The sequence below is a fragment of the Thermobia domestica genome, chromosome 11, assembly GCF_964235325.1.
Source record: "Thermobia domestica chromosome 11, izTheDome1.hap1.1, whole genome shotgun sequence".
Classification (NCBI taxonomy): domain Eukaryota; kingdom Metazoa; phylum Arthropoda; class Insecta; order Zygentoma; family Lepismatidae; genus Thermobia; species Thermobia domestica.
This window is the reverse complement of record NC_137464.1, coordinates 197751877-197776664: the sequence shown is the minus strand read 5'-3', so window position 1 is coordinate 197776664 and position 24788 is coordinate 197751877. Positions and strand designations below refer to the sequence as shown.

The following is a 24788-nucleotide window of genomic DNA, read 5'->3' as shown; positions in this document are numbered from 1 at the left end:
TCGTTCCAGGGGGCGATGTTTTTTTTGTCGTTACGTCCTATAAACTAAAGTACTAGTAAGAAAAATCCCACCTGCAAATCAAACATATAGGTATCTCCTATAATATATTCACATAGCAATATCTGAAGCAACTTTTTTATGCTGTAACCTTAAGTAAATGATTTACATATACGAATTTTGTACAGCTTCTTTTAAATTATCTCAGGTAATTCTTACATGAACTCTTTCTATGATAGACCCTATATTTAAAAATTATACATAGCATTCTAAAACATTTATGTGTAAATATTTTCAGGGATAATCATTGAAAATTAGATGCCTTGATATGCGGCGTTGCACCGATGATCGTAACGGGGACAAATAGAGAGCCACTTCTGCTCGCCTCGACAGACAGTATGAGAAGAAGGGTTTCTTTGCAAACCATCAATTTTTCAGAAACAGTCAAATTTATCAACGAACTTCTCTGAAAGATAACCGATCGTACATATCTGGTTTCGTTTGAATTTGTTTTAATATACAATCATCTTTAGGAAATACTTTAATATTTCATCCAGAAGCTGTAGGTAGGATTAGAACCAGTGGCGTACACAAAAGGGTGTGCGGGACTTAACTCTTCTTTCAACAAGATGATATGAGAGAATAAACATTTAACATATCAAGACATGTTCTCAACAATCCTAAAATGATATGAACAAAGTTCTGTGTACGCTACTGGTTAGAACAAACGTAACTTTCGTGTATTTGAGATGACCTTATAACATGTACAGCCTAACAGCATACGAAATAGAAAGATCTTAAAAAAAAAAAAAAAACGTTGTAGTTAGTTTGTTAAAATATGACTGCACGTTTAAAAGGAGAAGTGAAAAGATCTACTGTAGCTACGTTAACCTACATTTTACAAATGCAGAATATTAATTGAAATGGTAGCAAACAACTTGGTTGTGGAGAAAATATACCCAAATTTACAAAAAAAAAAAAAAAAAAAAGTTTTAAGCTCAATCAGCCATTACGTTGTACTACAGTGCATCTCTAGTAATAATAATAATAATAAAACAGATTTAAAAGAAGAGTAATACAACCAAGGAGTAGTGCAACGTCGAGTATCACTCACCACACCAAAATTTCGGTTCTACACTGAGAAAAAAAATTGTAGGTGGCGTACTTAAAAAGGTAGGTTACGTGCGTAATTCCTGTAGTTTTTGGACTTAACGTACAGCAGACGTATAACTGAAAACGCATGTTTTATAATACTCTATGTATAAGTGTTCCATCTATACGTACTTTCCGTATGAAACAATGTGGGCGGTCAGGATCTCACATACAAATGGACGTACATAACATATAGCTGAACGGAAACCTGTTAGATGTCAGACATCCTGCAACGGCATGATGTAACATCTAAGGGCAGTGCCTATATAGCATACGGATAACGTATGCTCCGTACTGATTTCTATAGTAAGCAAGAGGATACCGTATATTTGTACAATATACCGCTGTCCGGAGAACGGATTTTTCTCTGTGTATGTCAACAGTACATTGATCCATCTTTAAAGTATTAATCTTAGTAAGATAACATGATTTACAACTAAGCCAACATTCGTTTAAAAAAACATTCAGAATACTACAACCTTAAATATTTAGGAATATGTTTATAAAGGAAAAAAGATACAATAAAATTATAACTAAACATTAAACAAATAAAAAAAAAACACATAAACGTACACTACATAAACCATTAACTTCTTGGAACACGTGAATTGCAACTGTCGGATAAATATTTTAGTGTCCAATATATTTATTTACTAAAGCTGAGGGCACAGAGTAAAGGGCTGCCAGGACTAAGATGCCACAAGAACAAAGCAAACACCATTTAATGAATGTCTTTTTGAAGTTCTTCCAGATTACATAATAAAGAGTCTTCAATGGGCTACAAAGTGCGTTGAACGACTCATCAGGTCTCCTGTTAAGACAAAAGTAACAACAACTTTAATATAAACACGACTATTAAAGAATATAAGTTTAAGACCTATGATTTTTCTTTTACTGTACTTCCAAAAATCAACGCAGCGACTTACAAGCATCTTTTAAAATACCCACAAGCGAAATTTAATATCATTTGGCTCAGGTAATATGTAAATGATTAGTGACCATTTTTAAACAAAATTTAAAACTTTATTATGCATTTCGAGATTAATTTACACATTAACAGAATATTATTTTTTGTTGATAGTTATGGAAGTTGTTCTACTTCTTTAAAAATAAAAAAAAAATTAAAGAAACTTCTATTTTCAAGGAAGTATAATCATAAAGTTATATTATATTTACAGGGTATCCGAGAAGTTCCCGTACCCCTAGATTTGAGCATCACATATAACAATGTCAGTGGAATTTTAGTTGTGGTGTTAGTATAAACGTCTTTGCGTTTTGTGTCTCTCGTCCCTGATTGAAAGGAGTATTTATCGCAGATAATATCTGTATGGTTGTGAAACATGGTTCACTCTGAGGGAAGAACGCAAACTGAAAGTAGGCCTATTTGAGAATAAAATCCTGAGACAAATATTCGGACCCAAAAGGAACGGGAATGGAGAATGGCGGAAACTTCATAAAGAAGAATTACATAGTTTATACTGTTTATAGAACATTGTTAGGGTCATCAAGTCTAGGAGGCTCAGGTGGGTAGGTCATGTAGCCAGAATGGAAGAAAGTAGGAATGCTTTCAAAGTTTTAACTGAAAATTCAATCGAAAAACGACCATTAGGAAGACCAAGGCGCAGATGGGAGGACAATATTAAGATAGATCTCGCAGAAATACGAATACATAGTAGAAACTAGGTCCAGTTGGCTAAGGAGAGAAGTCAATGGAGATTTTTTGCGAACGCGGCATTGAACCTCCGGGTTCCATAGGCCATAGAGGAAGTTAGTTATTATCAGTGTTTTAAATCAAAACCGACCAGCTTTTTTCCTTCTGTTCTGCAACCCATTTTCTTTCAGTATCTGCAAACAGGAGCGTTGTGCTGTAAATAACTGCATTACAAACAAGAACTAAAGGAAGTGATATGTGCAAGCAAACACGTTTCTTTTCTTCTTCTTCTTTCTTTAATCAGATGAGAAGATCTCTGATTTAAACTAATTATACACATGCAGATTGTTTGGGATTATTTGCGTATTTAATAGTGTGTTACTCTAGCTGGAAACAGTGTTCAAGTTGCTTAACGCTTTTCAATTGTTTTCGACAGTGTGAATGTATGGAGGCAAGAACATGTAATTTTTAGTAGACTATATATCATGGTCGAAAATCATACAATATAGTTTGAACGGGTAAACGGCTCCTGAACGGGACATGTTATCTCCATGATCTTCAAATACACTCTCAATAATTAGTCAGGTTTCTAGCCTCAGCAAGCCATTATCGCACTTCACATCTCTCAACAACTGGCGTTTCATGGTTGAATGAACTTTCTCTTTTTCCTGAAATCAGCATTGCAACCTTCTTAAGATAAAAAAATTTAAATCTAAATGTTTAACAGAATAAGGAGATATCACTAATAAATTTAATTTCGAGAGTACACTAAGTAATACGAAGTACATCGCACATAATATTAACTTCCTAGTAATGATAGGAGACAAGACTTGAAACTTAAGGCTTTTATAAGATTCAGGAGTCGTAGTTAACTCTTGCGAGTGACATCTTTCTGGACTATCTTCTCAAACGTGAATCAGTTTTATCAAAAAATTGCTCAGGAGATTCTGCTTATATTTCATAAATAAATATTTAAATCTAATAACCCAAGAATAATGTGTAAAACAAATTCTTATATAAAAAAATATGCAGGAAAGGTAATTTCCTGTTACGGCTGTTTTCTCTCTCTCTCTCTCTCTCTCTCTCTCTCTCTAATACGGCATGCGATTTTATTGATACTTTCTTCAACTTGCAGAAATAACTCTGTTTGGGATTGCGATACATCAAGTTTACGTGAGGTAAAAGGAGTCAATTCTACCCGATGTTGCACGTTTGAACATGCTCATACAAAATAATTTTCCAGTGAAACCTACCGAATAAATTATTCGATTTTATTAAAATATGTTTACAGTTATCTTCTTTATCGCAATCAAACAATCCTCACTTGTTGCGATTGAAAATAGTAGGGTAAACGGGAACAAATACCCCAGACAGATTTCCATATTTTAAATAATATAATAAGAAAATAATTTTCTATGAAGACGTTCGCCAAAATTGCTAGATTTTGATATAATAAAGAGTATAGTTTGTTTATGGCTTAAACATTCCAATGCATGTAGTTAAAATAGATCAAGACCCCCTTATTCTCCCGGTTATTTCCACGATAACTTTCGTGAAAAGTATTCGCTTTTGAACAACGTAGTATATATATGTATTACTTGCGATTTAAATTAGTGAAGAACGGGGATAATTCTAGGTTTCCGCTGGCACTTGAAAGTCTCTTCAATGGTAACTATCGTAAAAAAAAAAAAAAAAAAAAAAAAAAAGCAATATGTGCATTGTAGTATATTATTTCTGATGCCTCAAATTTCCACAATTTCCTTGAGTTTAAAATTTTCAAGCCATCTCTCAAGCTTTTTTTTTCTTTTTCCCAAGCGAGCCTATATGAGACTTGGACGTACAGTTTAGTGTGGAATTCGAACCACTATCATTCAATAATCTCCTACCGGGAATCGAACCCGGGGCCTCGTCCACCTAAAGGGCGCGTGCTAGACAGACCAGCTGGGAGGGCTTTCCATCTATAGACGTAGCCAGAACTTTTGGTATGGGTATGCACAAAGGTAATTAATTCCCATTCTCCATCTTACTATAACGTCCTTACGTGCTCATTTGATCTTGCTTTAAGTGGATTTCGAAAACATAAAATGTTATTTTAAGGAATCACTCCGTCTCCTTTGGCCTAGCCGGCATAATGTGGGACGTTAAACTGAAAAATTTCATTTCATTTCATTTTAAAGAATCACAGATTTTAAAAAGCATGGCAAATGAAGAGGAGAAAAGAATGTATTTTATTAGGGTGTGCTCATGCACATCATATTGCGACGACTATGAATCCATCTCCGTAGAAGAATCATTACCATTTGTTTTAACCTCAAAGCATAATCTTGGATATTAAACTTAAAAAAAAGACCGTATCAAAACAAAATCGCCGATGCCTATTATTATTATTATTATTATTATTATTATTATTATTATTATTAGTAGTAGTAGTAGTAGTAGTAGTAGTAGTAGTAATAATAATAGTAGTAGTAGTAGTAATAATAATAATAATAATAATAATAATAATAATAATAATAATAGTAGTAGTAGTAGTAGTAGTAGTAGTAGTAGTAGTAGTAGTAGTAGTAGTAGTAGTAGTAGTAGTAAAATCGCTTTCTACTGCTTGCTAGATTAATATTCGTGTATAATTCGGCTTAACAAACATTCCAATGCATGTAGTTAAAATAGATCAAGACCCCCTTATTCTCCCGATATTCTGAAAGTTATTTCCGCGATAACTTTCGTGAAAAGTATTCGCTTTTGAACAACGTAGTGTATATATATATATATATATATATATATATATATATATATATATATATATTGCTTGCGATTTAAATTAGTGAAGAATGGGGATAATCCTAGGTAGATCATTCCACTGGCACTTAAAAGTCTCTTCAATGGTAACTTTCGCAGAAAAAAAAAAGCAATATGTGCATTGTAGTATATTTCTGATGCCTCAAATTTCCACAATTTCCTTGAGTTTAAAATTAAGTCAAGAATGAAGAAGTTATTCTTTTGAACATGACTAAAATACATTTTGTGATGATAAATTATATTTAAAAAAAAAATCAAAACATCCGAATCACAAATAAGAATTCAAAATCATATTTGATATTACGGCACTAAGTAAGAGGGCCGAGCTGGGTGAGCCTCCCTCTCTATGCCACTGCCTCAAAGCGTAATCATGGAACATTAAACTAAAAAAAAGACCGTGTCAGAAGAAAATCGGCGATGCTTGTAATAATAATAATAAATAATAATAATAATAATAATAATAATAATAATATGAAAAATATTTCCTACTATTTGCTAGATTAATATTAGAGTGTAATTTAACATTTTAAAACAGTCTTTTTTTGGGGGGGGGGGATTTCCAGCTTGAAAGATGGCTTGAAAATTTTAAACTCAAGGAAATTGTGGAAATTTGAGGCATCAGAAATAATATACTACAATGCACATATTGCCTTTTTTTTTTTTAACGATAGTTACCATTGAAGAGACTTTCAAGTGCCAGCGGAAACCTAGAATTATCCCCGTTCTTCACTAATTTAAATCGCAAGCAATACATATATATACTACGTTGTTCAAAAGCGAATACTTTTCACGAAAGTTATCGTGGAAATAACCGGGAGAATAAGGGGGTCTTGATCTATTTTAACTACATGCATTGGAATGTTTGTTAAGCCATAAACAAACTATACTCTTTATTATGTCAAAATCTAGCAATTTTCGCGAACGTCTTCATAGAAAATTATTTTCTTATTATATTATTTAAAATATGGAAATCTCAGTCTGGGGTATTTGTTCCCGTTTACCCTACTATTTTCAATCGCAACAAGTGAGGATTGTTTGAATGCGATAAAGAAGATAACTGTAAACATATTTTAATAAAATCGAATAATTTATTCGGTAGGTTTCACTGGAAAATTATTTTGTATGAGCATGTTTAAACTTGCAACATCGGGTAGAACTGATCCTTTTACCTCACGTAAACTTGATGTATCGCAATCCCAAACAGAGTTATTTCTGCAAGTTGAAGGAAGTATCAATAAAATCGCATGTCGTATTAGAGAGAGAGAGAGAGAGAGAGAGAGAGAGAGAGAGAGAGAGAGAACAGCCGTAACAGGAAATTACCTTTCCTGCATATTTTTTATATAAGAATTTGTTTTACACATTATTCTTGGGTTATTAGATTTAAATATTTATTTATGAAATATAAGCAGAATCTCCTGAGTCGTTTTTGATAAAACTGATTCACGTTTGAGAAGATAGTCCAGAAAGATGTCACTCGCAAGAGTTAACTACTACTCCTGAATCTTATAAAAGCCTTAAGTTTCAAGTCTTGTCTCCTATCATTACTAGGAAGTTAATAATATGTGCGATGTACTTCGTATTACTTAGTGTACTCTCGAAATTAAATTTATTAGTGATATCTCCTTATTCTGTTAAACATTTAGATTTAAAATTTTTTATCTTAAGAAAGAAGGTTGCAATGCTGATTTCAGGAAAAAGAGAAAGTTCATTCAACCATGAAACGCCAGTTGTTGAGAGATGTGAAGTGCGATAATGGCTTGCTGAGGCTAGAAACCTGACTAATTATTGAGAGTGTATTTGAAGATCATGGAGATGATAACATGTCCCGTTCAGGAGCAGTTTACCCGTTTGAACAATTAGCCGTCGTATTAAAAGCAGTTACAACTAAAAGAACCTTGTGAATATGTTTATATTCGTGTATATAGTATTATGTGCAGATAGTGAGTTTATATTTAGTTGCATTCATGTGGTATACGAATCAAACTTTAAATCGCAATCCACTATTATGAACATTGTTTTTAGCATTGTCATTTTATTTAGCGAAATTACAAATATATAGGCATACATTCACATTGTACAGAGATAAAAGGACAATCCATAACAGAGCAACTACACTGTATCATAGCTTTCATGGTTACAGATAGCACAATCTGGTATCCCTGTTTTCAAATACTATCTGGTACCCCTACGTAAGCCTGTCTCATATATAATTTTGAGCAAAACCGAATCGACTCTTTGCAACAAATTTCAAAGGGCATATTTCTATGTACATTTTAAACACAAAACTTATTTGAAATCATTTAATATATAACACAAACAGACTGCTCATAATTCGTTTTGTCGGTATAGAAACTATTTGTAGAATATCACAGAATATACAGGGTGGTTGAAAAGTATAGAGACATGCTAATAACTTGTAAACGGTACAAAATATAATCAAAGTAACAATGTAGGATGAGAAAAGGGATGGTGAAAAAAGTTTGAAGACATATCACAATGATATCCGCCATCTTGAAATTTATGCAATTGTCTTAAATGAAAATCATAGAATGTGATATATTATTTTAACAGTAAATTTTCGTAGAAATTGAATGACACTGTTCTTTTTGCTCTAGTGCTAAGTATTAGGAAGTTATGATTGTTTCTTTGTTGCGTCCTCAACAAAAGATATTGGTCATACGGCAAGGACCAATCGCTGTTAAAGAACGTATTCGATGTGCTTCGCATTCTGATCGGTTATCAAATGCATTCTGAGTTCCCAGTTGTAATGTTGGAACATCGTTCACGATTAGTAGCTTGAGATACTGGGCATCCCTAATTTTCACCGCATGCATAACAGACATAACATGACCCCCCAGATAGTAGTCTACTGAGCTGAGGTCAGAGGAACGAGGTGACCATTTCACAATACCTCGGCCACAAATATACGCATTAGAAAACTGCTGATCTGGTATTCACGGACACGGGTATCGTAATGGGGTGGAGCGCAATTGTGCTGGAAAACATTAGGGAATTATCCACCCTTCGACACCAGTGATGGCAAGATATATTCTAAGATGTGCCGATAAGCAATCACCGTTAGGTTTCCGTCGATGAAGAATGGATCAACAAGGCGAATCTCCTACACGCCAAACACCACACCATCACTTTGTCGAGAACACCTGTGGGTGCGTCAAACCAATACTCCGACCAGTACCTAGGGCTGTGCGATATATCGATATATCAATATCGATATCGGCCTATATAGATAATCGATATCACAAAACTATCGACCTCGATATGTCGATATCATCAATATCAATATTTGATATCGTCGATATCAATATTCGATATCAATATCGTCGATATCGATATTCATATCGTCGATACCGATATCGATATCAATATCGTCGATATCTATATTCATATTGCCGATATCAATATCTCGATATCGATATCATCAATATTGATTTTGTCGATATTCGATATGGGTGTTCTACACTGTCTCGAAAAAAATTCGGCGGGTTTTGCTTTATATATATGAGGGTAGTTCAATAATTATTGTCCCTGACCTATAAGCAGTATTATTTTTCCAAAAAGCCTCCTTTCATAGTAATGCACTTCTTCCACGAATGCTGTAAATACACTATGGCAGCTTCAAAGAAAGTCTCTGGCTGAGCCGTGAGACACTCCTCTACAGCTTCAATAACAGCTGCATTTGAGTGAAAATTCTTCCCCCTGTGGTGCTCCTTCAAATTTGGGAACAAATGAAAGTCACTAGGGGCGAGGTCGGGTAAGTAGGGAGGATGTTCCAACACATCAAAACCAACAGCATGGATTGCGGCACCACTAAGATGGCTTTTGTGGGCCGGAGCATTATCTTGGTGGAACAGCACTGTTCGCTGCAACATCCCACGCCGTTTTTCCTTGATTGCTTCGCGTAGCTTAGGGATTAGGGCTGCATAATAGGCCCCCGTGATAGTGTGTCCAACCTACAGGTAGTCAATAAGGAGCACGCCTTTCACACCTCAAAACATTGTGGCCATAACCTTGCGTGCTGATGCTTGCACCTTGAACTTGCGTGGGGGAGGCGAACTGCTGTGCTGCCACTCCATGCTCTGTCGTTTGGACTCGGGATCATAATGGTGGAGCCACGTCTCATCCACTGTCACAAATCTATCACAGAACTGTTTCAGGTCTGCCCCCATAGCCTCCAAACGAGCCCTTGAACATCAAACTCTGTCTTTCTGATTTTCACGAGATAACATTTTGAGTACGCATCGCGCTGACACCTTTTTGAATCCCAAGTGTTCATGCACAATGATTTCCACTGAGCCTACAGAGATGTGCATGATGTTTGCTTACTGTTGCACCGTGATTCGTCTGTCTGCTATAATCGTATCATGCACAGCATCAATGTTTTCTGGGGTGCATCTGTTGTTGGAGGACCAGCACCAGGGGCCTGTTGACAGCTTTCCCTGCCGCAACGGAAGTCGCGGCACCAGTTCTTTACAACCTGATAGGAAGGAACCCCATCACCCAACACACTGATCATGTCCTCATGAATCTCCTTTGGGCTTAACCCCTTTTTCTGGAGGTACTTGATGACAGCTCGTTGTTCGGTTTTCTCCATTTTTCAAGCTAAGTGTCACCTCTCACACCAGAAACGACAAAAAAGAATATCAATATAGCAGCCATGGTTCTGAAATTTAGCATATAGGTATCTAAGACATTAGGTTACAATATCCTACATCAACCATCCCAGCTCAAGTATATTAAATATGCCGGGGACAATAATTATTGACCCTCCCTCGTACTGTATATATAATTTAGGGCTTGAGCACTATGACCCTCCCTCGTATTAATTTAGGGCTTGAGGACTATGCCCCTCCAACATTCCATGTTAATATTTAATTTTTGCTGTTGACTTCATTTCTTAGCAGAATGACACCAAATTTACACAGGATTAATATGGGTTGAAAATTCGGTTTGTTTTGAAGATAGTTCAAATCGACGGTTGGGTAGAGGTGTTTCTACGTCTACTTAATTCACCTAAATAGGGCTATTATATATTTAATTTATAGTATCGGCTGCACTTCTTCACCGAATCAAACCAAACTTTGTGCAAACATTGTGTTGGGCAGAAATTCTGTCACTTTCGAAGATGGAGTCAAACCAATGCACAGCCAAGGAGCTATGCCCTCCAAAATATTTCTCATCATTAATATGGCTGCATTCCTTAACCGAGTCAACTTAGTACCTCACTACAGTTAATGTTTGTGTTCAATTGCGATTGCGAATGAGTAATCAAATGCTACTGCTAATATTTGCTTAAATCTAATCAGACATGGGAACAAGAATCTTTGTAAAAGAGAAATGAAATCTTTCAGTTTTACGTCCGACGGTTATGACGGTGATGATGAGAAATGAATGAAATGGTGGAATGAAGAAAGTGGGAGGAAACGGGAGAACCCCGAGAAAACCCACGAGTACGGTGTTTGTCCATCACAAAATCCACACGGCGCGAGCAGGGATCGAACCAGGGACCCCAAGCACCGAAGGTGAACACTGTACCACTGATCCACTGTACCCTTGCACAAAAAAGAATAGGTTATAATACGTAAAATTTATTATATTATTATTATTATTATTATTATTTGGATTGAAGTCTTGTCTTCTTTTCAGTACCAAGACTATATGAGGTGGACCTACAGTTTAGCGTAGGATCTGAACCACATGAGTTCTATCCCTGGATCGAAACCAGATCTGCCGTGCCAAAGGAGTGTACGCCAACCATATAATGACGAGGGAGCTGTATTATAATATGTTTATTAATTATTATTTGCAAGTTGCTGATATAATCTCTTTTTCTTCAGATATAAAATTAGTATAGGCATTTTTTCTACAAAATAAATATGTGCCGGTGCTCAGTATTGATATGTTGCTACAGCAACTTCCACACTTTTAACGTGTGTTCCGATAAACCTTATTTCTTAATTCATTTGCGATTTTTTAAAATGCAGGCATTAGCAGAATGTAGAATGTATAAAATAGCTAGTGAAATGGCTTGACTTAAAAAAAAAAAAAAAAAAAATGCCGTTTACTCCACATCGATGCGTATTACCAGAAAAGAGCTTGGTAATGAGTAAATTAAAGCAAGCTTATTTGCTGGAGAAGCGAACTCATTACGTATCGGGCACCACAAAATTTGCTGATAGCAACAAAAAGAACGAAATAAGCAATTATAACTGCTATGCCGATTATCGTAAATTCTTACAAGGAAAGGACATGAACGTGTCATCCGGACATCTAAATCAAACCTAGTCTATTAGATAAACATAACAAAGATATGTTCATGCACAAAAAATTAGGTGCCATGGGCAACGGAGTAAGTCCCTGGGACCCATTAATCCTGTTAGTATAAAGAAAATCGTAGACTCGCAGTGAAATAGCTATTGCATCAACACTGTTCATTGTTTATAGTTCATTCTCTTCAGCATGAAACAAGCTTTCCAGAGATGCTATGTTTTGGGGCTCATAACGTATCTGAACAGGGAAAATTGGGAGGATGTCTGGAATATACCCTCCAGAAATCCCTCCCATCAACTTTGGCCCCCCTCTGGAATGGTTCTGGGTAAAAGCACACTATCCAATGTATCTCGAAAAATACTATAGGGGATTAGAAATGAACGAACCAAGTTTTGTTTTGATAGACGGAATAGGTATGAGAGGAAAGGTTATATACCAATATGCTCTGTACGTTCGAAACCAAACCTATGACCTAACCTGTAAATAGAACATAATATAGAAAACATAAACACAGTACTATTTATCCTGATATCAAGAATTGTACCACATTCTCTGTGAAATAAAGCAAGAGTTCCAATAGTTATCACGTATATTGTTCCGTGATATGTGGAGAGGGAATTTGGGGATAAGTCGCAAATGTGTCTTCCAAAATAGCTCTATTCTGAAGTTGTGTGACCTGAAGCGACACCAGAGCCGATAGGAATCAATGTGCTAATTAACGGACATTTTAAAGAGCTTTTTCATTCTACAGGGAATGAGTACAAATCTTGATATCAAGATAAATAGTACTGCGTCTGTATTGTTTTATATTATGCTCTCTTTATCGGTCACGTTATAGGTTCATTTTTGTATGTACACAGCGTATTGGTATACAACCTTTCTCCTCATAGCTATTCCGTCTATCAAAACAAAACACGGTACACTCATTTCTTATACCCTGTAGTATATTTCGAGATGCATTTGGATTGTGTGCTTACGCAGGGCCACTCCAGAAGGAACCAAAGTTGATGGGAGGTATTTTTGGATGGAATTTTCCCGACATTTGGATGAATGTGCGTGAGCTTGAAAATACAACGCACGTGTTATGTTATAGAAATAACTTTCTCTCTCTCTCTCTCTCTCTCTCTCTCTCTCTCTCTCTCTCTCTCTGTTTCTCTTTCATTTTCACTCAAATGCACACCGGCACACGTGCACATTCGCAAATGTTCACACATGAAATACATACCTACACAAATAAAATATACATATAGGCCTATTCTATGTCATAGTGTTTCACTCTCATTATTTCCGCAATGATGGCTAATATGATAGCTGGGAAAGACAATTAAATATTTTTATTTTGGAGGAAAGACTGGTGAATTAGAAAGAACAGTCTGTTTTGTGTGACTAACAAATATTTTGCGATATTTCCCACTGAAAGGTTTTCAGACCAAATTGTCTATATCAACATGAGTATTCAAGACCAATCAATAGGTTGGATATCCATATTTGATGTTGTCCATATCGATATTCAATGTTGTCGATATTCGATATCAATATTGTCGATATCGATGTTCGATATTGTCGATTTCGATATCGATATATCTACTCGATATCGATATCAGAAAAATATCGAATGTCGATATAGAAATTTCGATATCGCCCAGCCCTACCAGTACCGCACGTTCTGCTTGTTAACCTCGCCAGACTCGCAAAAATTTGCATCAGTAAACAATATATCAGAAGCGAACGTAGGGTTTCATGGTAGCTGCTCTGTGGTCTATTGAATAATGCCAGACGACGACCTGGATCATGTGTTGTAAGAAGTTGGTGAAGTTGCAACTTATAAGTGTGATACTTATTTACTGATATAATGCGTATGATTGATGTGAGACTAACACCACTTTCACGGGCTCCACTACGTATGCTTCTCTTCTCTACTTTTACTGAATGATGCCAACATTGCCATAGTTGTTGCCTCGCCTGTCGCCGTGCCCCGTGCGTAGTCTAACAGGCTTGGGTCGATTTACCACAGATCAGGCTTCTTGAAATTCTTCAGCACTTTGAACAATGCCATTGATTATGGGAATCTACCCGGATGACGGCGGTAAATATCGTCTGCAATCGTCCGGAGCTTCGTTCTCCAGACATCGGCACGACCTCAATGCGCTCAGCATGCGTCAAGGCCGTTTTCTGTTAGTCACTTGCGACAATGCATATAAAGAAACAGTCATAATGGTTAACGCTAGAGCAAAAATAACAGTGTCAAATTCTACCAAAATTTTCTATTAAAATGATATATCACATGCTATAATTTCTATTTAAGACAATTGCATGAAATTCAAGATGTGAATGTCATTGTGAGTATCCTCAAACATTCCCTCCACCTCTATTCTGTACCTACATTGTTACTTTGTTTACATTTTGCAGCATTTATTATTTATTAGGGTGTATCCACACTTTTGGACAAACCTGTATTATAAGACCTTAAGGTGAAAGCGAAGATATATATATTCTTTGGTATGATTTTTTCAGTTCATATATATATCCAATCCAGTATTGAGGTCCGAAACGGATTTTGCCTTATCAGTAACAAGCACTGTTACAACGCAAACATCCTCCTACACCCTGAAAGCGAACATATCTTGTTTGAGCGCAATGGTCTTGGGTTACCACTGTTTTGCATCTCAACTGAGGCTAGTTGAAAATATGCCTGACGCACACACTGAGCATACTTGCACCAGAGAATGACGCTTATTATCCCCTATCTGTTATTGCACAGATAAGGACATACAGCAGCAAATCTATTAAATTTAAGAGTAATCATTGATTTATACGTAAGTAATCAGTTATACAAGTTATTTCTTTCATATTGACCACATTTAAATATTTAAACGTTTAATTGAGGAAGTATGATATTTTCTTTGTAGGAGATATCTAACACCTGGTTTCAAACTAACAAATGCATTATATTTAATTTCTAGTAAACATGCTAAAACCCTTGAGTAAAAGTAAATAACAAAATCATTTATGGTAATACTGCGAAATATATATATATTTTTAGCAAGAGCAGAAAAATGTACCAAAAGTGGATATAACATCGAGATTTCTGCATGCTTTATATTGTTTTCAAGAGATATTGTGCATGTATATTATATTCACGTGTATAGTGAATTTTATTAGTTGGTAATAGTATGTGATATAACATTGAACATAAACCTGTAGCTACAACACCAAGACAAGAGATGAATGTAATTTTTGGGATGCTAACTCAAGTTTCCTGTAGGGGCCGCGGTGGCTCAGTGGTAGAGCGTTCACCTCTGGTGCTTGGGGTCCCGGGTTCGATCCTAGCCAGTGAACTTTGTGGTGGACAAACACCGTGTGCGTGGGTTTCCTCGGGGTTCTTCCGTTTCCACCCACTATCTTCATTCCACCATTTCATTCATCACTCATCATCACCGTCTCCTTTAGCCTAACCGGCATAACCGTGGGACGTAAAACTAAAGATTTCATTTCATTTCATTTTTCAAGTTTCCTGTACATACCATACATACAATAACTGAAAGTTTCAGAAGGAGATGAGCCCCACGTGGTCACTACGTAGCTATGGGCCTGATTAAATCTTATCATAGAAGACATTGATTCAGATTTTTTTTTTTTTTTTTTTTTTTGCAATTGAACAAAAAAATTTCTAGGCGAACGCCGAATTATAATTGATTCAGGTGAACGGTAAGAAGTGTAGAACTTAAGAAATCCTAATATGACATTCATAAGTGACTATGTAGTAGTATTGTAGTTAGATTAATTTTTGGTCCTGGTTGCTGAGAGTGAAGAAAAATGTATGGTATTCCGAAGACTATTTTGATTTAAAGAACTTGGAGTTTGGAGGCACATTCTAAATCTAAAGAGTATAGCAGTAATTTTATTGGTTTGAAACGAATCAGCAAATAAGCTGTAGTAGTATTAGAACAACAATGAGCATAAAATGCAAAGAAAATGAGAATAAACAAAAATGTAAGAAGAAACACAGGATCCTAGCTTTCGGGGACCGCTTAAATGATTGGGTTTTTATCGTACTATGTTCATTGGGGTTCTGGATTCCCTGATATCGGACGGGAAGGGTAGCTGGGTTTACCACCACTGAGTACTACGACCCGGTTTTCTGTGCCTCACCTCATTATTTAACCACGAGCCGCTTCTGGTAACTGCAGCCTCTCACATCAGCCATAGTTTTAGAACTGAAAAGCTCCACGTGACATTGAACGCAGATATGACTGCACTGCACTGACATTACTAATTAGATTACCGAAAAAGCTAATTAGATTAATTAAGATATGTTTAAATGAATCCCAAAGTAAAGTCCGGGTAGGAAAATTCTTGTCCATGAGCTTTCACGTCGAAAATGGCCTGAAACAAGGAGATGCGTTGTCGCCATTATTATTTAACTTTGTTCTGGAATACGCTATAAGGAAAATCAAAGATAGCAACCAGGGCCTAGAGTTGAACGGTATTCACCAGGTTATGGCATATGCTGATGATGTAAATTTAATAGGGGATGATAGGAGAACAATAGAAAGAAATGCAGAGATCTTATTAAATGCTTGCAGGTATATGGGTTTAGAAGTAAATGCAGAGAAAACTAAATACATGGAAGTGCGTTGGAACCGTAATACAGCAAATTATGGATGCGTTAAAATATTAAATAATGCTTTTGATAAAGTGAATAGTTTCAAATATCTAGGATCAATATTAACAGACGAGTTGAGTTGAGTTGAGTTGATTTTAGTTTAGCGTCCCTTTCAGCAGCGAGGCTATATGAGACGTGGAACTACTGATTAACGTGGAATCCGAACCACATGAGCTCCCGCCGGGAAATATTAACAGACGAAAATCATATTCACGAAGAAATTAAATGTCGACTAAAAGCAGGGAATTCGTGTTATTAGTCGGTTCAAAATCACTTGTCGTCGCGAATTTTGTCGAGGAATTTGAAGCTTAAAATATACAAAACGATAATCATGCCTGTTGTTTTGTATGGTTGCGAAACATGGTCACTTACTCTGAGGGAAGAACATGGACTGAAAGTATTTGAGAACAAGATCCTGAGACGAATATTCGGACCCAAGAGGAACGGGAATGGGGAATGGCGGAAACTTCATAACGAGGAACTACTTAAGTTATATGGTTTACCCAACATTGTTAGGGTCGTCAAGTCTAGGAGGCTTAGGTGGGCGGGTCATGTAGCTAGAATGGAAAAAAAATAGAAACGTTTTCAAAGTCTTGACTGGAAGACCAATCGGAAAATGACCATTAAGAAGACCTGGGCGCAGATGGAAGGACAATATTAAGATGGATCTCGCAGAGATTGGAATAGAAAGTAGAAACTGGATGCAGTTAGCTAAGGATAGGAGTCAGTGGAGAGCTTTTGTGAACGCGGCATTGAACCTCCGGGTTCCATAGGCCATAGAGTTAGTTAGTTAGTTAGTTAGTTAGTACTGACATTGCTGTCTATGACCACCAAGTGGGAGAACAAAAATAAATTAATTTCACAATCATTCACTTTCAGTAATAATTCGTCTCCTTCAGTTTAAAAGATATAACCGTAGGACGTTAAAATAAAAACGAAACCATGATCAACGAAATTAAACTCCGAAACCTGACCATTCAAGGCTAAACCTAGTTCACCTACAACTTGATCGAGAGTTATTATTGAATGTTGTTCAACAGTTGAACTTTGTTGGTGCATAATTACTCTCAGAAGATGGTTTGGTAAAAGAATGTACAGTAACACGTTTTTAGAAAAGGGTAGATTTTTATGGTGTGCATAAATTCCCACAAAAATAAATACGACCTTTGTAAAAAAGAGTGTTTCCAATGGATTGAGCTCCAAAATATTAAACACGTAAAGTTTGATGAAATTATCCCTTGTCCGGAGCATCTTCAATTTGGCATCATTAGAAGACTCAGATTTCCAATTATCAACTTGTATTTCAAGTTTATGGTGTAATTAATGTTAGCATTGAAACATTCAGTAAACTTCTTAAAATTTGTCAATTTATTTTGCAATTCCATGAAGTAAGGCAGTGACTGAAAATGTGTTTTCACAGTTAAGAAACGTCTGGCATTTTAATGAAAAGTGCATCATTTTCTGACAGAATGTCCTGCATTCGATACTTTAGACATGGTAACTAAATGATGAACTCTTAATGTGCAATGTTTTTCTACCAGAGGGCTAGGTTAGAAGTACCATAGTTTTTTTTTTTTTTTTTTTTGTCACCATGTAATTTACAAAAATAGTTTCAAAATTAGGTTTTCAGTGCAGTTTGATGATTAGAAAGTTCTATAAGACAAAACTACTGGTGTTTATTATCCATTCTTTTTGAGTTGATCCTAAAATTACGAATATATATGAGACAGTGAGATTGGGTAAGAGAGATATAGTACAGAAGCCTACAATATCAGAGTCTCCTTGGTCGAACAAGGACCTGAGTCACGTGTAAATAGGCTAATACGTTATTAGGCTGTTTCAGTGGCGGTCGGTGGTTTGTGGTTTCGGGTGTTGCAGTACGAACGATCGGAGACAAAAGGTATAAAGTGGACTCATTGACTAATTATCATAAATTTAGATGCCAATGCTATGTGACATGTTAAATTAAATAAAATTCTGTTTTTAAAAAATAAAAAATGCAGAACATTTAATCCGATTAATCACTCTAATTAATTAGTAAGTTCATTCTTCTCTCTTTGATTGGAACAAATCTGCCTAATACATGCTGGTTGAACTCTAGTATTCTTACGGGGGCCGCGGTGGCTCAGTGGTAGAGCGTTCACCTCTGGTGCTGGGGGTCCCGGGTTCGATCCCAGCCCCCACCAAGTGAACTTTGTGGTGGACAAACACCGTGTGCGTGGGTTTTCTCGGGGTTCTCCCGTTTCCTCCCACTTTCTTCATTCCACCATTTCATTCATTACTCATCATCATCGTCTCCTTTAGCCTCACCGGCATAACCGTGGGACGTAAAACTCCATTTCTAGTATTCTTACTGTCAGGTCTTTTTCAATGGAAAGCATAACCAATGGTGATAACCTTTCTTGGGACATTCAACTTCTTGAAAGTGTCAATTCTTTTTGATGTGAAAAACAAAAAAAACCTTTTCTTCTTATACTGACGCCTTAGGTACAGTTATATTAATTTTAGAAGCTTTGTAGATTCACTAAATATTTTTTCTAGGTTATTGTGAACAATTGATTCTAGCAAACTCAGTCCCTGACAGTGATCCGAATTCTTCTTCAGTGTAGACTGAAGAGAGTTCGTAGCAGAGATTAATGTTATAAAAAAATGTACATTGAACACGCTTTATTCACAATTTATCTAGGAAAATTGAAAATAAATTGTGGAAATGTATCTAGTGCATACAACATTACTGCCATAAGATGTCCTGTAAATTTAAACATTTTTTTATTTTCTATTTTTATATTTTCTTTTAATTTTTCGAACACTCTCCTGAATTGCACTTTGCTTGTTTTGTCTAAGCCTTAATTGTAAGTTTTTCCGCGGTTGAAAGCTGGGCCTTTTTTTTTTTTGTAAGTTATTTACAGAAGTCATGGTATGCAATTCTTTCAGAATTTGTAGGTTATGTACAGAATTAAAGCACACACAATAAAATTAAATCTAATAACTAATAACCAAAACAGCTGATACCAAAGAGATACTGGTATATGAATTGCGAATGTTACATATTCATACATAGGGCTGTCAACTGGCCGGCTTTTCATTGGCCTGGCTGGAAAAATTGCTGTTATTTTGATTAAAGCTGGTGACGGGTACAAACTTCTCACCAGCCCCTTTATAACCTTTTTTTTTTCAAATTTGTATCTAGTTCGAAGTATAGATATTGAAAAGTAGTTGTCATTCTGTAAACTCAAAACTGTTACCTTTCACCATCTATCAACGATTAATATATTTTGTTCACCTGTTTAGAAAATTTTAGAGAGATGACAGGGACTGTATCAGGGAAAATTAGAAATTTACTTTCAAGGAATTTTATACATTTATTAAGAGTGGAAAAGGACTTCTTAAAGCAATTTCCTATAGTTGAAGTAGAGACTATATGTTTAAAAAGTGAATTTCATTTTCCAAATCCAAAATTGTCACGTAAAGATTATTATACTTTTGTTCATCTGTTTCGATAATTTTAAAGAAATGGTAGTTACTGGTAAATACAATAAATTGATCAATGCCGATTGACAATTTCAGTTTCTCATTTATAGCACAATGTATCTATTAAGCTTATTAGTGAATGTTCTAAGGACATACAGAATATATGTGTTAATACACTTTTGTTCACGATAGTACATTTCCTTTTGCATGGATAGGTCCGAACAGAGATACTTCACGCTGAGACCTATATCATAGAGAATTTTGAGGAAGTGCCGGTTTTTTATTTTTTTTTTATTTTACAGAGTTGGCAACCCAATTCATATATCAACACACACACACCACATGTGCGTAAAGAAAAAAAACTACATTGCAAATCATCCGTCTTGGTTGTTACGCAATGCACGATGAACACAATATACTTCCACACGAGGCGAAACAATGTTTATCAACGTTCTGGAAAGCAACCTTGAAACCCGCCAAATATAGGAACAACATGTTAGCTGGGAGGGGTCCAATGGGAGGGGTCAAAAGTATTTGAGGAAGGTCCAATACGTCTACGTAATAACGAACCTGTCTTATACTGTACCCGAAAAGACGATAAGTAATTCTTAATTACTGTTACCTATATTTTAAGAAAAAAATGATAGAACGATTATTTCTATAAGAAATGAAAGAGTACATGATGAGGCGTAAAATAAAATATTTACCGTACATCAATCATTCCTCTGTTAAACAAGTATAGTTCGGAAAGTCTACAAATGTTAGTTAAGTTTCGAAATTTTGGAGAGGTCCGGACCCGGTGGACCCCCCTCGTGGCTACACCTCTGAGCATTGCTAACTAGTCCCAAATTCAATGTGGCGTTCCCCACCATACAGTTTTATCAAGAGTATAAAATATACTTATTTTATAAAAGAAATATGTATATACTAAAATACTATCCACAGAGGGGGGTGGGGATTCTGCATATTGACTTATTAATATTTGGTTTACAAATTACTGTAGAAGAAACCTTCATTATCTATATAAGCTAAAAATTAACTTGTAAATGAGGATCTACTTTCATTTGATTTCTGCTCTACTATATTTTCTTTCTTATTTTGTAATTCTGCTAACTTTTTTAAATTGTCATTATATTGATTTGCTTCAGTATAAGTACCGTAATTTAAAAATATGAATGCATAAAAACAAATTCCAATTGTTAATTGCTAGTGAAATAAAAATTCAGAAAGCTTATTTAGCGCGAAAAACCTTCTTATTCACTGGAAGCCGTGCTGTGTTGCAGAAGCACTGCAACGACCAGACCATTTAATTTTTGAGATAGGGGAAAGGAGACTTAACATTCGCTCCAATTCCCGCGCTGAAGGAATCTGGTCGTTGTATGCTCGCTGCAACACAATATAAATTAGAGACTCTGTGACGGATTATTTTTCGCTTTGTAAAACGGAGTAACGAAACGGACAGTTACAGAAGTAAAAAAAGATCTTACTTCAAGCATATCTGGGAGTATTAGAAAGTATTTTTTCTGTTCTTTACTACTATTGCTAATAATATTTTTTTCTTAAAATACTTTGGTCGTTGTTCAACGCTGCAACACTAACATTAGCCGCCACTGGGCTGTTTACACGTGATTCAACACTCTGGTATGATTGTTAGTAGTCTGAGGAGCTACAACCTAACCTTGTTGTAATATCACTGTGAAAAGAAAAAAAATAGTACAACAGATATGAGCAGCGAAAATATGAATGATAAAAAGTTGCTAACTTATTACCAATTACTATGATAATAGTGTAAACTGTAATCCTCTTAAATCTAAAGTACAAAATTTAAACTACTTACTGAGGCTCCTCCAGAGGATCTGGAGGATCCCTACCAAGTCCAACTGGGTGGTCTTCAGCTTCCTCCTTGGTCAACAACGTAATTTCGGCCTGTACTTTACCCTGGAAAGCATATCATACGAACGTAATATGAAATTATATAAGTTCTTAGGTCAGAAAAACATAAGCAACGTTACATATTCAACACGAAACTGCATTACCTCACTTTTACAAGTTTCAAGCGACCAGGAGAAATATACAGGGTGGGCCATAAGTCTCCTACCACCCCTTGTGAAATCCGTGTTCATGGAAAATAGTGAACAACAACCATGTAGTAACATAGTAGGCCGAGGGGGAAGTCGGATTGTGATGGTGACCAAAATAGCGGCCATCTTGAAAGCCGCCATCTTGAATTCACGTCAAGATTTTTAAATGGGAACATGGTCATGCTGCACATCATTTTAGGTTAGAATTTAAAGACAAACACAAAGGTGAAATCGGTTTGTTGATATCTTAATGTGTTCAAAATTTACAGGCATCTCAAATTGCTAATTTTACCGTACTGTTTCTGTTGTTGCAGGTGAATAATTATGCCGCTAACGACAGCAGAGAGGAAGGAGTAGATCAGGGCATGGGGAGGAAGGAGTGCAAGGGGTGTAGCAGCTGAATTCAATGCCAGGCATCCAGATCGACATCCTGTGTCCCATGTTAGTGTCATCCAACTCTTCCAGAAGTTCATGGATACTAGTTCCATAGCAGATAAACCCACGAAAGACCCACGACCGAAAGAGATGAAGCCACATCAGTAGCAGTGCTGGCATCATTTGCTACATCACCACACCACAGTACCCGTTGTCTGTCCATGGAATGTGGTGTCAGCCGTACATCAATCAGACGTATCTTATAGAAAAGCAAGTGACATCCGTACCAATTGCAACTTCAAAGTCATCTATCTGAAGATGGCACTGATCGTCGTGTGGAATTTTGTGACTAGGCCCTTGCACAATTGCAAACGGATCCCACATTTCACACACAAATTTTATTTTCCGATGACGCCAATTTTTATGTCACTGGGGAAGTGAATAAGCAAAACTGTCGCTATTGGTTCCCGACAAATCCTCAGTGGGTTGACCCTTGCAAAATGATAGGTACAGGCAAATTAATGATGTGGTGTGGTCTATGGAGCACCAAATTAATTGGTGCATTCATCATTCCTGGTACCTTCACTGCTGAACGGTATTTGGGTATGTTGCGGGATCTTATCCTCCCATATTGTCCGAGGACGGCATATTTTTCACTCTTTTTCCAGCAGGATGATGCCCCTCCGCATTACGGATTATAGGTCCGTACTAATCTGAATGAATAATTTCCTGGACGTTGGCTTGGGTGCCGTGGCCCCATTGAATGGCCAGCACGATCACCAGATCTGCACCCTTGGGTTCTTATTTGTGGGGTTAAATAAAGGCGAAAAGATCCGGGATCTTGAACACCTGGAAGAACGCATATTTGCAGCCTGTGCCGATATTTCACCAGAAACTCTTTTGAGGGTCATGAACAATTGGGTTGAACGACTTACCTTGTGCATAACTCGGGATGGGGGCCACGTAGAGCACGTGCTCCGCCATGCGTGACAGGTAAAATTAGCAATTTGAAATGCCTGTAACTTTTGAACAAATTAAGATATCAACATGTTTGTCTTTAAATTCTATCCTAAAATGATGTGCCGCATGACCACGTTCCCATTTAAAAATCTTGACGTGAATTCAAGATGGCGGCTTTCAAGATGACCTCCATCTTGGTCACCATCACAATTCCACTTCCCCCTCGGCATATTATGTTACTACATGGTTGTTGTTCACTATTTTCCACGAACACGGATTTTACAAGGGGTGGTAAGGGACTTATGGCCCACCCTGTAGTATAAAAAACTGGGGAAAGTATAAATTTCGGAAAATTAGGAGTGGGTCGAAAATGTTAGTCGTAGTTGATTTCATTGTCATGACAGGTGCTATAATCTCTGTGATGTCATATTGCTCTTTACTCTAGAGACCGATATGATGTGGTGTAAACAGATAGCTGGAGATTGATACATATGATGTGGCATAAATAGCAGGAAATGAAAATTTTATAGACGTATTACTGAACTCTAGGACTTTAATAGACAGTGAATATAGGAAAACAGAAGGGACTTTTAAACATGTTGTACGAGTACACGCTGAGAAAACATTGACAGCGGGTTAATACTGTAACTACACTTCTGGAAAGAATACTGTAAACATAAATGTAACAATATAAAGATGTTCCTTTTATAATAACGCGTCTATAGCGATAAAAGGTTAAAAAAAATAATTTTGGACTAAGATAGTAACAATCCATCTTTTACATGAGAAAGAAAGATAATTGATACACAGATTTGTTGATATGACTTTTTTCACCCTGCAATAGGGGCGGTTGTATAATGTAGTCACTTATAACGAGCCTTGTCAATAAATACGAATAAAAATAATTAAGAAAAATATGGACATTTATTTCTCTGCACGAATGAGGAAAAACCATAGAAAAAAGTAGTTATTTTAATAGGAGTTCGCAACCCTAATTGATGTCTATGAGAGATTTGGCTACATAGTGTAAGTCACGATACTTGATGTTACTCTGTTCGCCTGTTCTGGCTTGGCTCTTTCTAGCGATCACCTGCCTTGCAGAACAGTCCTTTAAACTCTTGCCCTTACGTACAATGTAATTGCACAGTTTTTAAATCTTCATTTAAACGTCCCAATGACCTAATAAGCTATAACAAACAAATAATAAGCAAAGGAATTTATAATGAAATAATTGATGAAATAAATAAAAAAATAAAACAAAAAAAAAAAAAACAGGGGAGTTCCTGTTCAGGAAGGTAACAAAGTCCTTCCGGAAATTCCTTACAGTAAAAAATTACTGTATCCGCTTCGA

At 36.2% G+C, this 24788-nt stretch overlaps 1 protein-coding gene across 1 annotated transcript in view; it reads right to left on the bottom strand.

Annotated features, from left to right (window-relative positions):
• Positions 1 to 1716: 1716 nt before the first annotated feature.
• Positions 1717 to 24788, bottom strand: part of LOC145663723 (fer-1-like protein 6) — a 140507-nt gene continuing 117435 nt past the window's right edge. The window contains exons 15-16 of the mRNA XM_081729806.1: positions 21859 to 21959; positions 1717 to 1960 (exon numbers count right to left, since the gene is read on the bottom strand). Of these exons, the coding sequence (XP_081585932.1) occupies positions 1780 to 1960; positions 21859 to 21959 (282 nt within the window). The 3' untranslated portion in view covers positions 1717 to 1779. The remainder of the gene's footprint in view (positions 1961 to 21858; positions 21960 to 24788) is intronic.